We start from the raw sequence: 16,968 nt of genomic DNA, 5'->3' as shown, positions 1-16,968 counted from the left end.
TTCTTTTGGGATGTGGGGAAGCAGTTGAGAAGATTTTGTACATTAGGCTCTATGCTGATATCATCTGCATGGGATTTTGAATTTTTTTTTTCAATGTCTGGGATTATATATATTGCTTCATTGTCTTTATATCAAATGGTAATTGCAAGCTGGTAATGTATCAGCCTTATGAACTACCCCATGATTTTCTGCTTACAGAAAGTACTAGAAATTAATCATTTAATAACAGTAATTAGGACCAGATTTTTTTGTTGTTGTTGCTAAGCAATGCAGTTGTAAGGGCAGGAATTCCAGCAGTCAACATTGCTGTTATTAAGGTAGGATTGTGGATTTTTAAGTGAGGGTCCCCTTGCAATTTTCTGCTGATTTCCAACAAGCAAAATCAATGAAGAAGCTGGCAGAAAGCCGACCAGTGGATGAGTAAATTCAACACACAAGAACAGACAACCAGATGTGCACAGTCAAATGTGGGAAGAGGGTGCTGCAAGCAGACATGCACATTAAAGTATGAGGTCCCTAGGATCTTGTACTCTGTACCCAGGCTTCTCAGGAAAAAAAATGGTAGGAGTGGGAATGACTTAAAGGACTGACTTGTGACTTCACATGCTGGCTTCCATGTTGAGTTTGCTTGTGAGAAGACATTAGGGAAGGGTGTAAATCACATGGCCAAGAGTCCCTGGAATTGTTATAAATGTGAACTAGTTGCCAAGTGCCCAGACTATGATCCCATGACCACAGGGGTGCTGAAACAGCTGAACTTTGAAAATAAGTGGTAAGTAGCACTTGTTCAGAGCCATTGTCATTTCAAACCATCATTAACCAAGGACTATCTGTAATTCATAGCCCAGAATAAATTCAACCAGAAGGATGACTGTAGTGAAGGAACTGAGCAGTCACAGCTGGTATAACTCAACTTTATTTAAACACAGAACTGAGGTAACAAAACACAACGACAGGGTTTTATACTTCCCAATTAACCAATCAGAACACAAGACTACTCCCGCCAAAAGTCTCCCCCTGCTGGTAGCCTAGAACATGACACTCCTTTCCCCTAGGGGGGGGAGCATACAAAATCATCCAGGTATGCCGGCCTACGTCTGGTGCGCCCCGAACAACGAGGCATGCTCTGGTGCCCTTTGATTTCTCTAGATAACACTTGTGGGCCCTTTAACTCCACTGTTCCTTCGGCCAAACCCTCGGCTTCGACTGTTGGGACCTTTGGGGGTTTCCCATCGTTCCCCGTAAACATCTGGGGAGGACCCATGTGTAACTCATCCCTCTCTAGGACGGAATACTCCAAACAAGGAATGCCCTCCCCATGGCCAGGACCTTCTTCCTCTATCCCTGGGTCAAGTACATCAGCTGACCTGGCTCTTAATTGGTCCACATGACGATGCCACTCTCGCCCATCAGACAACAACACTGTATATGCTCGAGGCCCCCGGGTACCGCTAACAGTGCCGGCAACCCATCTAGGCGAACCCATGAAGTTTTGGGCAAAAACCAAGTCCCCGGCTCTAAAACATCGAGCAGCTGTAATTTCTCGTTCAGGTTCAGTGTACAAAGGATGAAGTCTGTCTAACACAATTCGCAATTTCCGTCCCATTAAAAGTTCAGAGGGGGCCTTTGATGTTGAAGTGCAAGGGGTGGTGTGTTGAGCCAATAACATCTCATCTACTCTCTCCTGCAGCGTACCTCGGGTGATTTTAGACAGCATCTCTTTAGTGCTGCGCACCATTCTCTCCGCCATGCCGTTGCTGGCCGGATGCCACGGGGCAGTCCTAGCGTGACGAATACCTAACCCCGCGAGGTAGGCCTCAAAACCCCCAGAAACAAATTGTGGACCGTTATCGGAAACGATAACGTCAGGGTACCCGTGAGTTGCAAATAGAGCTGATAGCCCCCTGATAATGTCTCTTGTTGTTGTAGATGACATAATCTTGACCTCTACCCACTTCGAGTACGCATCAACCACTATCAAAAGCATCCTTCCTTCCATCGGACCCGCAAGGTCGATGTGAATCCTGGACCAAGGCATATTGGGATTTTCCCACTGAAGGGGGGCGGCTGCAGGAGGGGCTGTATGATTTTGTTGACAAGGTTGACAACTGGCAACCTTATTTTCCACTGCCTTGTCTAACCCTGGCCACCAGATGTAGCCTCTCGCTAACGCTTTCATCCGGACTATTCCGGGGTGGCCAATGTGTACTAACTCCAACACTCTAGACTGTAAATAAGGGGGAATAACTACCCTTGAACCCCATAACACACATCCCCGTAACACAGACAGTTCCTTTCGGCGGACCCAGTACGGTACAAAAGAAGGCTCACTGCAAGAAGAGGGCCAACCGCGTAAAATCCATGACGTCACCACAGAGAGAACAGGGTCTTTTGCTGATTCGGAAGCAATTGTGGCAGCAGATACTTTGATAGGGCACGACTCTATGGCTAATACGGTGGAAATGGGAGCAGGGTCTGTAACAGGAATAGATAACGGGCATCGGCTCAACGCATCCGCGTGAGGAATGGTGCGACCTGGTCGGTACATCAGATCATATGAATAGTTAGCTAAAAACAGGGCCCAACGATTTAAACGAGGAGAAAGAATTTCGGGCGTTTGTCTATTTCCCGCCAGTATTCCCAGGAGGGGTTGATGGTCCGTAACTAACTTAAATTTGCGGCCATATAAATAATGATGGAAACGCTTGACTCCCGCCACCAGAGCCAAGGCTTCTTTATCCAATTGCCCATAATTACGTTCAGGGCGGCCTAATGTTCTTGAATAATATGCTATAGGAGCTTCCTTTCCTGAAGGTAGAATGTGACCCAGAACTGCGCCCACCCCATAAGGGGATGCATCACACGTTAATATCAATGGCAAGTGTGAGCTATATTGTACTAAAATATCATGAGATACCAACACCTCTTTAATGGCCGTGAATGCGTTGGCCTCCGCTCTACCCCAATGCCATGGAATCCCTTTAGCCAATAATTTATGCAGTGGTTCTACAATTGAAGCCTTGTGAGGGAGGAACATTGCATAAAAATTCAATAAACCCAAAAAAGATTGTAGTTCGGTTTTGGATCTTGGTTCCGGAGCCTCTGTGATAGCTCTTATTTTAGCAGGGGTAGGATGAATTCCTTTGCTATCTATGAGGAAACCTAAAAACTCAACACTTTGAGAAGCAAAAATACATTTTTCCGATTTAACTCGCAACCCCACGTCTTGGAACTTCTGAAGTACGGCTCTGACTCGCTCTAATAACTCTTGGCGGGATGAGGCGGCTATGATCACATCATCGAAATATGGCAAGGTGCCAGGGATTCCATATAGTAGGCGCTCCATAAGCCCCTGGAATATTCCAGGGGCAGAGCTTATTCCAAATTGTAACCTAGTACAACGGAACGCCCCCCGATGGGTAATGATTGTTTGTATATCAGCTGTCTCAGTGTCCACTGCTAACTGTTGGTATGCACGAGACAGGTCAATTTTCGCGAATACCTTTCCTCCCTCCAATGAATGTAATAGATGGGCAACCATGGGTACAGGGTAGGAATGGTGTGCTAATGCTCGGTTAACCGTGCACTTATAGTCCCCACATAAACGCACAGATCCATCTTGTTTAATTGCTACCACTAAAGGGGTTTCCCATTTGGCTTGGTCAACCGGCTCTAAAATTCCCAGGCTAATCAAACGATCTAATTCTGAATCCACGTTACCCTTAATAGCTAAAGGCACTCGCCGGGGCTTCAGGCGAACTGGAGGAACTAATGGATCGAGGGTCAAAGAAACTGGTGTGCCCAAATATTTCCCTAGAGTACCATCAAAAACTGTAGGAAACTCTTTTGCTAACTGTTGAGACATGGTTAAATCATTAACAACATTTATACCCTCTATAGTGAACCCCAATGCTGAAAACCAATCCAATCCCAGTAAACTTATAAAAGGGCCATTTACAATAACAATGGGTAACCGCCCCTTAAAACCTTTGTACTGCACAGGAAAATGACCTTGTCCCACAGTGGGAATGACGTTGCCTTGATAGTCCTTTAAGAAAACAGTGCACGGGCCCAAACGACTTTTAGACAAGCGGGGAAACAATCGCTTGATAGTGCTCCAAGACATCAACGAGACAGAGGACCCTGTGTCGAGTTCCATAGGACACAAAGATCCACCAATTCGCACGTACACAGAGATTTTCGAAGACTTCGCTGCTTTTCCTTGCTGAGATGACAGCTGCGGAGCTTGGAGAGTGTTGATTGGAGTCGCAATTTGAATGACGTTGCAGGAGTCACGGCGGCCGAACGGTTCCCTCTGCCACGCCCTCTGCTGTTGAAAAAATGGCTCTCTGACAGGAAAAGGCTGCGTGCTGGCATTCCTTCGCATACGACAGACCCTTGCTATATGACCTTGCTTTCCACAACGGCGGCAGTAAGCCTCGCGGAATCCACAGAGTGCTCGGGGGTGATCTCCGCCACAACCCCCACACGAGGAACGCGATGCCCCCAGGGAACGGGGATCTCCCGAAGGTGCTTGCCTTTGCCTGGATGAGGTGGCTAATTTATTAATTTCTTCTTCCTCTTCTTGCCTCAAATTTTTTTCTATTTCTGGTGGCAAAATTGCAGCAGCTGCAGTGCTATGCGTAGTGGCTGTGTCTGCAGGCAGATCCATCTCTGCCAATGACTGTGTAGACATCTCTACAGCCCTAGCCTCTTTTAACGCAGCCGCTAGTGTCACTTCAGACATTGTTAAAAGCCTGCGCCGAAGTCTGGCATCCCTCACCCCATAAATTAAACGATCCAAAAGATAATCATCCAAATCTTGAAACTCACAGGATTTTGCTGCGCGCCGGAGGGCTGCCATGTATTGGTTAATTGTCTCCCCCTCTGCTTGATTTCTGTGATAAAATAAATATCTACGAGCGCTGCGAGACGGTGGGGGGGCATAATGGTTTTGTAGAGTTGTAAGGAATTCCCCCCATGGCACATCATGAATAGATCGAGGGGCAAATAATGACAGGGAAGTCTCTAACATGTCTGTCCCACAAAAACTCAAGAAATAAGCCCTTTTTCTGTCTCCAGAAAGATCTTTGTAATCATTTGAAATCAAGAAGCACTCAAATCGGGCGAGATAAGCTTCCCAAGATTCCCCTTGAGGATTAAACGGAGGAAAAACTATTTGTGTTGACATTCTGATTTACCGGTTCTTTTTTCCTCACGACGGCAGCTAGAAATGTGGATTCTGATCCAACTTTCCTTCGTCGCCAGTGTAGTGAAGGAACTGAGCAGTCACAGCTGGTATAACTCAACTTTATTTAAACACAGAACTGAGGTAACAAAACACAACGACAGGGTTTTATACTTCCCAATTAACCAATCAGAACACAAGACTACTCCCGCCAAAAGTCTCCCCCTGCTGGTAGCCTAGAACATGACAATGACAAGCCCAAGTAATGTTACCTCTGCCACATAAATAAAATATGGTATTTATATTCTCAACTTTATCTTTTCATGTGGTTTGAAAAGCAAAAGCTAGGTTGTATTTAGCAGAACAAATATATATTTAATTATATTCTTTAACATGAGCACCTCTAAATTTAAAATTTCTCATTCCAAAAGTATGTACTGCTTGCATAGATGAACTATAGAAATTCTGATTCATTAATTCCAAGATACTCACATGCTTCAATTAATTCAGAGATACTCACATGCTTCAATGCATACAACATTTTTCATTACACGAGGGTACATTGCTACCAAACAATTTATGTTATGAACTGTGACAATGCTGATCACTAATTAAACAATTCCTGGATTTAGTCATCCATCCTGCCATCAAGTCATCAAGAGCAGGAAAATACTGGCATCTTTATTATAAAATAATACTGGCATTAAGGGTCCTATCTGGAAGATGGAAAGTTGCTGCTAATTTCAACAGATATGAGATATTAAGGAGCAACTGGGGAAAAATGAAAGAGCCAACATAAACAATCAGTTTTGGTTTGTGTACCAAAAGGGTATGTGTGTGCTAGCACTTGTGCACTTGCCCACACCCATTCCCTCTCGCCATGCATGTGCGCGCACACACACACACTGCTGCCCTGCGCATATGCACAATTCCCCCCGTCCCCACTGTCTCAGGTTTCAGTGAATCCTGAGACAGTGAAAAAATGGCCAAACAGGCAAACTGGAAGTTTGGGGAAATGGACTTCCAGTTTACCCATTGTACTGTTTTTCACACTTCATAGCCTTCAGGGAAACTTACTGAAGCCCCGGAGTGTAAAAAACAGCACAACAGGCAAACTGGAAGTCCATTTTCCATGCGTGCTGGAACTGACATAGGGCAACGCCTCGAGTGCCCTCCAATATGACTCTATGTGCCACCTGTGGTATGCATAGCATAGGTTCGTTATCACGGCTCTAGACCAGGGGAGTCAACCTCACTGACTGTGGGCCAGATGCATCACATACTGGCCAGCCCTGCCCAATTTTAGTGAAGGGAGAAAGTTTTGATATGTCATGTGACAACAATGTGATGGCGTGGGTTTGACACCCCTGCTCTAGACCAGTGTTTCCCAACCGGTGTGCCGCGGCACACTGGTGTGCCGCGAGACATGGTCAGGTGTGCCGCGAGGTGGAGGCCAGCAAAGGTTGTTTTGAAAGTCGGTCCCCTCGCGCGCATGGCTTCTCCTCGCTAATAGCGGCGGGCAATAGCCGGGGGAGGGGCGGCTTCTGCAAGTGGGAACTCCAGGGCTGAGGCTTCCACTTGTGGCTGTCCCCGCCCGATCCGTCCTTCTCTCCGGCTTTCTTGGGGCGCGGCTCCTCCCACAGCTGTGGCTGCAGCGGCGCTGGCGATCCGTCCGCTAGCCGCTCCGAGCGCTGTGGGAACGCCCACCCCTCTCACAGTCCCGCTCGGTCTTCTCGGCCACCTACATGCTGCGGGAAGCCCGGGAAAACCAAGCAGAGCGCCCAGGCCAGGCAGAAGAATGCCGCCGCCTTGCTATCCCGCTTCTCTCTGGCCATGCGGTTGCAGAAGCAAGCTCTCCCCCCTCACACGCACACTTTCGGCTGGGCAGGAGGCGAAGCTGACCCCCCCCGGCTGCCAGCGAAGGAGGCTCGCTCGAGCCTCAGAAAGGAGGCGGATTCAGGCAAAGAGCCTGGCACAACGGGCGCAGCGTTGGAAAGCGAGCGGGCGGTGGGGGCGCTTCGCTTCTGCCTTCCTGAGGCGCTTTTTTTGGGCTCCGCGTCCGGCGAGTTTCTGCCTTGCCTTGCCTACTTAACGCGGTGGGAGAGATGCTAATTGCCATCCCAAACAGTCCGTCTTTTCCCTCAGGAGTGGGTGGGCATTTTGTCCCTGGCACCACGTCAGCAGCATCAGGAGGACAACAGATGACTAATCCCGCCAGAGAACAAGAGAGAGAAAGCATGAGAGAGAAAGAAAATAAGAGAGAGAACGAGAGAGAGCAAAAGAGAGAGAGAGAGAGGTACTTCTTGAAGCATATGGTAAAAAGCACCCAAATAATAAGAAACCCCCCCCCAGCCCACACCTGTTTTTGAAAAGAATAAAAGAGGGAAAAAACCCAGCCCTCAACTGGTTTTGGAAATGGTTCGAGTGTGTATACACACACACGCATAAAGGGGGGAGAGAGACAGGGATGAAAAAAGAGGAGAAGTGAGGGGGAGAAGGAATGAGGGAATAAGGGAGGAAGAGAGAGAAATGAGAAACATGAGAGAGAAAAGGGGGAAAGACAGGAGAAGTACCCAGAAATGAGAGAGCGGTATAAATTTGAGGAGGGATGATTGATGATTGACTGTATTTATAAGAGGATGTTACATGGGATTGTATATATGAGGGGGTTATTTATGTACGTACGTACGTACGTACGTATTTATTTATTTATTTATTTATTTATTTATTAGATTAGTGTCATTTTGGTTGGTGGTGTGCCCCAGGATTTTGTAAATGTAAAAAATGTGCCGCGGCTCAAAAAAGGTTGAAAATCACTGCTCTAGACCATGTGAGACTACAGCAGCAATAGTATCCATATGTCTAGTCTGGGTCAAGGAGACATAGTTCTTTGATTTTTTTTCTACATTATTTGTTAATATGTGTCACTTTTCGAAGACCCAAGATATAACCCGCCTTTGACTGTCCATCTTTTATTTAGTAGTTACTGGTGCCCTCACATGCAGATGGATTCTTAGGACTGTATTTCTTCTTATCATACCTATTGTCAAGACAGGTTTGTGGCCGAATCCTTCCATCTTAGGCTGGAATTTGGAATAAATTCTTATGGGATGTTATTACTCATCTATCTGACTTGATGGTGAATGATCTGTTTACCAAGATGGAATAATTTACTACCTGTATGTGACTACTCTCTGCACGAGAAACTGTCAAGCTCTTTTTAATCAATGTCCTTCACTATAGGTATGATCACTGAGCTCAATTTACATCCCTTTTCTGGAAATCTTTCTTCCAGTTTTTTCATATGCAAATTCATTTATTATCCATCAACCTCCTGAAGACAGATAGGGAGACACAGAGAACCAACACAATTCTTCTCCAATTCTTGCACTGCTGTGTCTTGTATCAACAGGTCAATTGGCTGGACTTTGTACCCAGAATTTGCTTACCACAACCTATCCAGATGGTTTATAGCTATAATCTGTACCATTAATCTTCCAAGGTGCCCTCATCTGAAGTTTCTCAGATGAGAATACATCCACCTTCCTAGAGGAACAGCAAGCAGCACAACTCCCTCTCAAGGAACAGCTGGACCTGGCCACAGTGGCTCATAAATATATGACAGATGGCCATAGACTAGAGAGCTTAAGTATTGCTGTGTGGCTTCAACTAAGTTTTTGCCATCTTCCTGCCCTTCAAGGAAGTGAGATTCAAAATTTATCCGCCCTTCTCTTAATCTACACTGGTTAGTGGACACTTTTTGTTTACAATTGCCAACTTCAATGAAGATTCATCTGGCCTTCCATATCTATTCTTTATTAACTACTGTTTATTAAAACCATGTTTCTATGTGACACCACCGCCACCCTTATTTCTTTCCCTTTTTTTCCTGGCAGGAAGAATATAAAGTAGACTGTATTTTAGATTTTAAACAATGATGAGGCAATTTGGAATACTTCATTCACTAATCGATCTTGGGAAATTGAAGCTAATATGCATGCATCCCAAACTGTGCATCTGTAGTAACCAGTGAAGGGCTACCAAAATTTTTACTACCACACTGTGGGCGTGGCTTATGCAGGACGCCCTGCATTTTCTTTCAACATCTTTCAGTGCAAATTGGGTGCTCTGGAAGCTGTTTGTATGGGCTTGAATGAAGAGGTGGGACTCCCCATAAGGTTCAGCACTTTGGTTGGAATCTCCGTAAAAAGGATGCCGGCTGGCAATGGCTCCCTCTTTTTAAAGGGCTCTGCCAGTCAGACCGGCAACTGCTATAATTTCCTGCCACTTAAATGGACCAATTAGAGGTTGGTATGCTAATTCTGCTCCCTCTGAGAATATCTAACAGAAGCAGTCTCCATTTTCCACTATAAAATGTCAATTAGTATACCGGTGAATCATGGCCTTAATTTTTGATCAATATATCATTATTTCCTCATTTAAAGAAGTTAAATATTTAACTTCTTAATAGATAGTTATATATTTATTTGCAACAAATTGTGTCTGCCTCACGCTACTTTTTGAACGCAAGCATCTTAAACATACATTAAAGAAAAATGATATTGGGCTTTAATAAAAAAATATTTTGCCTAAGCAGTGTAAATATTTTCATTCAGTTTTGATGATTTTCATTTTTTTCCAATCTGCAAGTAGCAGGGACAGTGACATACTGGAATAACATTTGGTACCCATGCCCATGCCACAATGATATCCTTTAGGTTTGAATGCCACTCTGTGTTTTTAAAGATGGACTTTAAAAATTGTCAATCTGAGGCAAGTTTCTGATGATAGCAGTTAGCAATTTATGTTGGGCGAGTAATCTAACAGACTTCATTTTAAAAAAGAAAAGTAAAAAAAGTGGCATAGAAAAAAGAAACTTGCAATAGACATGAAACAATAACAAATCAGTGTAGTAGCTAGAAGTAGCATTCAACATTTTATTCAATCTCTTTTATCCTTCTGTTTAGATTTTTTAAAATTACCAATACCACTATTGACTATGCCTCAAACCAAACTTCAAAATGTGATTCGCTATCACATAGAAGCAAATCCATGCAATTTTCTACCACTTAAAAAAAAGTTGGTCACATTGTATAGTGTTCTACTTTTCCAGGCATTTTGTTGAGCAACTGAAAAGAAGCCATGGAACATTTTACCAAATAGATATAAAACTGATCTAGGCATTTCCGCCCTACTGGGTTAGGAAGAAGGTCAGAGAAAGTGCATTTTCTTCTGGGAAGTGATGTCCACCTCATTAATTTCTTTTTCTTGTGCTCCTATTGTAGGGCAACCCTCTGTACTTCCAGTCTGCTCAGAATGTTACAGTGAACATTCTCAATGAGGAGAGTAAAGTCCTTACACGTCTGGTAACAGGTAAGGCAAGGGAAATATCTGAGGAAGAGAAAGGGGGAACCAAATGAGCATAATGATGAGAGCATTAGCCCTTGGAATACTCATCAGTAACATACCTACATTGATATAACTGTGACCCCAGCTTGCCCTTGCAAAGCTGAAAAAAGAAAAACCCTGCAAGAGACCTGAAGAAGCAGGCATGTTCAGGATAGCAAGAATTCACAGATCTAGAAACTAATGCTCCCTTAGTCTAGCAGACATTCAGAATAGAATTGTGATTTCTGATACCATTATAAATATTAATCAGCAAAGTGCCAACTGTCCCAAGGATTTGGAACAGGCAAAAGACAATCCCTGAATACTTTACACGTACCTGAAACAATTGGAATCAATCTGATTAATATTCATAGCACAGAGAAGTCCTCTGTCTTTAAACGGTTTCTAAAAATCTTTTTAAAATCCCTGGTGCAGATGAGTACCATTTATGTTCACAAACTGCTACACTCAATGTTTGACAGGGAAGTGGATGCTTCTGAAATTCCCCAGCAGACCTGTCACATCTAAGCATGGGCAAGCTTTTACAATAGGAGCAACAGCAGCAAAGAAGTCCAGGATTGGGAGACGAGAATCATGCAACCACATATCATTCTGACTGACATTAGACCACCTGGCTTGTTTTGTGTTTCAGACAGCCAGTTAAGTCATTCATTAAGGAGCCTTGGTCAGCACTTACATTATAGTTGTATGGTTGGTGACTCATCTGCTGTTGGCAGGCAGAATATGTGGAGTTGCACCAATGGCTGAATAACAGAAAAAAGTAAGAGGAGCAAAGGAATCACAAACACCATGGAGGTACTGCTAATAGAAGACTTGTGCCATCTGCCAAAACATCTCTCAAAAATGCAACTTTGCCTTTGAAACAAGAAGGGCAAAACAGAGGAAGCCACACCCAGTGTTTTTTGCACATAGGTTTTGTGGCTATGTAATCATTCTTCAACATAGTTGGTTTTAAAAATAAATGCATTCTGTAGGCATACTATAGGAAGAAATCTACCGTATATTTTCCAACTCTTTGTTTCCATTTCCTCAGAAATGGAGGGTTTTGGGGGTCACAGTGGGGACTTTGCCAGTGCTTACATAGCCAGACTACTCTATTAGAAGTACTGAACTTCCCCCCAGAAGGCAGTAGCTTTGCTTTGAGCTATAGAAGCAGAAGTTCTCCTTCTTCCATGCAGCAGCTTCAAAGGAGTACTTCATATGAAGTCTTGACAAAACTCATCTTTTTCCAGCTTTGTACAGCCCTATAACTATGGACTTTGTGGTTTTTATTAGGTTTCCATAGTTTGCTTTAAACATTCCAATTCCAATCTTGGAAGAAATAGTGATTGATGGGAATCAATAGCGTAGCTATTTTACAAATCTGAAAACTTCAGGTATTTTGTATTACATGGGAGAAAGAGTTGTGTTATAATTCCTGTAGATAAATTATAGATTGATATGGGGAGGGGGGAACCCATGTATATTTGAGTTTGTCAAAAAGAATCAAGGTTTAAGACAGATCTATGCATGCCCATAAAAACCATGCTAATTTAGAACTAAGAACAGCCATTTAAGTAAGACTAAAATTAAAAAGGTAATTAGCTTTGTGGAGTAGTCATTGGAAAGTAATTATTTATGGTGTCCATCTCTGTGGAGTATGATGTTGGTTTGAATTGGGCTGTAAGTGGAAATCTAAAAAAGGACTTTCTGAACTAACTCCATTCATTTATTCTGTACCCTTCCTTTCTATCTATACCATTTTCTAAAAAACATGATTTATACTTAAAAATGTAACCAACCAACTGTAAAAAGGCCAGCGTGGTTGAAAGATCATTGATTTCTTTGGCAAAAGATTAGGGTTAGAAGTGACACCATCACAAACAAAGAAAGCAGGTAGAACTCCAAGGGTATCTATGGAGAGGGGCGGCATACAAATCAAATAAATAAATAAATAAATAAATAAACAAACAAACAAACAAACAAACAAACAAACAAACAAACAAACAAACAAACAAATAAATAAATAAATAAATATGAGATTAGTCAACTCCATCAGAATTTTATCCATTCTAATCAGTGTAACTGATTAATCTTAACCCTTCTAATCAGGCTAACCTAATCCATGCATTAAAATATGCAGAATCCCTCCTCATTCAGGCCACCAATTCCATCTAATGGAATACCAAATATACAATATGCTTCTCTCATTGATACCCTTCAGATATTTTTTAAATGGAGCCTTGCTTGCCAGAATGGATGTGACTATCCTTCTCAGGAAATAAACTTAACACAGGTCAATGCTGACATCAAGTTCATTCCAGATTGTCAACTAATGATCCCCATCAAGAACTGGTTTCATGGAAGATAAATTTTCCACAGCTGGAGAGGATGGTTCCTTTTTTGCTTGCTCACTCGCTGGCTGCTCATTTCCATCTTTGCATCCCAATTCCTAACATGGCGGCCCAATTGGTGGGGAAATCCTGGATTAAGGGATCTGCGAGGAAAGGCTAGTTCAGAACCTCTACTCTTGCACCATTCAACCACCGTAACCTGCCATGAGAGTGAGCAACCAACTAATGCTTTGTGCCATTGGACCAGTGTGTCCTTATCTTTTAGACTTAGCCAGCTGTGGTAAGATATTTGATACAGCAGATGCTGTTGTGAGAAAATATGATCCAAAATATAAGCAGACAAAACACACATGCAACACACAATCTGTGTTCTTAATTGGTGGTTTCTAGCAAAGGGGGTGGCGCAGCAGGTAGAGTGCTGTACTGCAGGCCACTGAAGCTGACTGTAGATCTGAAGGTCAGCGGTTCAAATCTCATCACTGGCTCAAGGTTGACTCAGCCTTCCATCCTTCCGAGATGGGTAAAATGAGGACCTGGATTGTGGGGGCAATAGGCTGGCTCTGTTAAAAAGTGCTATTGCTAACATGTTGTAAGCTGCCCTGAGTCTAAGGAGAAGGGCGGCATAAAAATCGAATAAATAAATAAGTAAAAGCAAGATTTATTAAGAAATAGACAGGATTGGAAAGCCCTGCTTCTTATCTAAGCTACATCCCGAAGAAAAATAAAAATGAGAGGAAAAAATAACCTTTATTTTTAAGGTTAAACATAGAGACTTAATTAACTATGGGATAGGTAAAAGATGGACATAGTGATAGTGTGAAAAAATCTTTGCCTCATACCCCAAAGATGCTTTTTCAAGAGGCAACTAGACTTTCTGGTTTTCTTTTTCAGCTCTTGGATAAGAAGCAACATGTCTTCAAAGAAAAAAATCTTCAAAGAAAAAAACAGAAAGCCCAGTTGTCTCTTGAAAAGCACCTTTGGGACAACCATGACCTGGATGACTGAGAATCTCCATAGACTTTCCCTTGATACATACAAAAAGTCAAATACAGTCTTCAATAGCTGTAGCACAGAATAACACAGTAGAGATTAGTTCATATCTCTTCCATCAGGCAGGAAGTGAGGAGTACGTTTATTTGCATGTACCTATGAAAAATTGGAAAGTTCATTTAACAAAGTTTTCATAATAATATCTTTGGTTATTAATTCTTGATGCTTTTGTGAAATAATGTTGTTAAGTAGTTACCTTCAACTCTGTGACATCTGATTCAAATAGTATGTAATAATATTCAGCATTACAGTACTGTAGTACAGTACTATATAATCACATTAAGATTTTGAATGTGAATTATTGCCCTTGATCTTTGACTTTACACTTGTAAAAAATCAGCTCCCAAATTATCCTGCAATTGATGAACCATACAGAGTTGCGATTAGCTAGATAACTTTAGAAATTACAATAATAACAGTAATATAATATACTATAATAATTTTCTAACCTCTCTCTTTGAGAAATAATAGGATAGCAATGACAATTTGAATATGTCAGTGAGTAATATTTGCATTTGCAACAATACTCCGTAACCCTTTTCACTTTGGATTCCATTTTATTGAAGTAATGCAAAATTTAATCTAATTTCACTGTGATAATCCAACACAAAATATATTAAAGGGTAAAAATGCATTCCCCTTTGGAAATGCAAAATGCTAGTCAGTTAATTATAAATGTTAATATAATTCAACTGTAATATGTGTATTTAATTGAAACTATATTTAAAATGGAAGTAACTTTTCCCTCAGTGCTAAATCTGTAGAGCTTGGCCACATGGTTGTGCATGAATGAATTTGTTTCCTAATTTATTCTTGAACTTGACAGCTATTTTTTGTGTCATATACCTTGTACTCTTTATGAACTTCATTCATACTTCATTGTAACACAGCATCTTTACGTATTAATTGTTAACCAGAAATGATATATTTTATTTATTTTAATTTATTTTATTTTGTCCAATACACAATAATACACAATGATGGTAGTAGAGGACACCTTCAAGGGGCAAAAAAATAGAGAAAGAATAGAAGAGAGGTATAGGATACGATAAATCAGGAAGAAAGATAAAGGGATAGAAGAGAAGATATATGGGATATAGGAGAGACACTAGGACAGGGGTGGGAAGGCACTCTAGTGCACTTATGCACACCCCTTACTGACCTCTTAGGAATCTGAAAAGGTCAACTGTGTCTAAGGGTAAAATGTTGGGGGTTAGGGATGATACTACGGGGTCCGATAATGAGTTCCACACTTCAACAACTCTTTTACTAATATTGCATATATTTACATAGGGCATGTCTGCAGAAGGAGAACTTATGATGTAGATATCGTTAGAGACCAATTTTTTGTAAAAAATATATTCAAAGAAAGGTACTTTGTATAGTATTATAGCTGTTTAGATATGATCTTGTTCCTGGTTAAAAGGCAACAAGAGAACCTTAATAGGTATAGAAGTGATGCCCAAACTTATGTTGAATGAAGAGTAGCCTGCTTTAAAAAAATGGGAGCAATCAGAAATTGTGGCAAATAAATGGAAATTTGTGGGAGGCATTTTAATCAAAAAAGATTTGTTAATGGTATGGGAGGATATTTAAGACTTAGTTTTCTGTAGGAAGAGATGAATAAACTGCTGTTGAAAATATCCTTTTCTGCTGTATTTCTGCTGTATCTTTATGAGACATCTTTATTTCTATTCTTCAGTATACTCTAAACCAGCGATGATAAACTTTTTTGGATCAGGTGTCAAAAGGATGCCCACATCAATAATGCAATGCCCTCCCCCCCCTGCACATGTGCCCCACCCCCTATGCTGCCCCCATGCATGCGCACAGGCCTCACTGAAACCTCTGGATTTCTGGTAGACCTGTTGGGGTGCATTTCACTCTCCTAGGATTCAGGAAAGCTCCTGAAGCCTGAGGATTGTGAAAAATTGCCCAACGGGCCAATCAGAAATTCTGAAATGAAACGAAAGTGCAGCTGCCATACTACTTACCTTCAGATAGTTGCAACTAAGTCTCGCACACCTGAGCCCATTCTTCTACAGCGAGCAAGGCTTTTTCTGAAATCCTCTGTAGCCAATAACAGAGGTCCCGGTCAATCTGGAGTTCTGTTATTGGCTGCAGAGGCCTTGGGGAAAGACTTGCTGTCTGCAGAAGAAATGGGCCGAATTGTGCGAGGTCTGGCTGCAACTGTCCAAAGCTGAAGAAGTTCTGAAGACCTCTGACAGCGAAAAGGTAGCTGGGGTGACACACAGAACTGAACTTCTGTTGGCCCGTTGGGTCTTTTTTGACCTTCCCCAGCTGTCAGGAAGCTTTCCTGAACCCTGGGAAAAGCAAACGGCTAAAAAGAAATCTGAAAATCAGGCGCACGCTGGAGTTGACATAGGGCAATGCCTTGCATGCCTTCAAATAAGGCTCTGCATGCCACCTGTTGCATGCATGCCATAGATTTACCATAACTGCTCTAAACTGAGCTCAGACTAAACATTTTCTATAATATTGAAAGAATTATCAGAACATTTAAAATGTTCTAGTTATTCAAGTTTGATTAAAATTCATTTTCATTTCCATTGGCCTTTTGTTTTTCATGAAAAGTTTATGGTTTCAGGAAAGTTTCAGGAAAAGTAATGATTGATGTTGTTGAAAGAACCAGATGGCTGATATTGATATACAGTGATACCTTGTCTTACGAACTTAATTGGTTCCAGGACGAGGTTCGTAAGATGAAAAGTTCGTAAGACGAAAGAATCAATGGAAAAGCGATTAATGCATATAAGCACAAAATTCACCCCTTTTGCCAGCCGAAGCGCCCATTTTCACACTGGTGGGATTCCCCTGGGGCTCCCCTCCATGGGAAACCCCACCTTCTAACTCCCTCGTTTTGCGATGCTGCAGGGGAATCCCAGCAGGGGAATCCCAGCATCGCAAAAACAATGCGATGCTGCAATTTTGCTGAGTTTCCCCTCGCTGGGAAACCCCACCTCCAGA

The 16,968-nt window shown here is 42.2% G+C and overlaps 1 protein-coding gene across 1 annotated transcript in view; it reads left to right on the top strand.

Annotated features, from left to right (window-relative positions):
- Window positions 1–16,968, top strand: part of SGCD (sarcoglycan delta) — a 319,572-nt gene that overhangs the window by 218,302 nt on the left and 84,302 nt on the right. The window contains exon 5 of the mRNA XM_070739007.1: window positions 10,474–10,561. Within this exon, the coding sequence (XP_070595108.1) occupies window positions 10,474–10,561 (88 nt within the window). The remainder of the gene's footprint in view (window positions 1–10,473; window positions 10,562–16,968) is intronic.

The sequence above is a fragment of the Erythrolamprus reginae genome, chromosome 2 (assembly GCF_031021105.1).
Source record: "Erythrolamprus reginae isolate rEryReg1 chromosome 2, rEryReg1.hap1, whole genome shotgun sequence".
NCBI lineage: Eukaryota > Metazoa > Chordata > Lepidosauria > Squamata > Dipsadidae > Erythrolamprus > Erythrolamprus reginae.
This window is presented reverse-complemented; position numbering and strand designations above follow the sequence as displayed.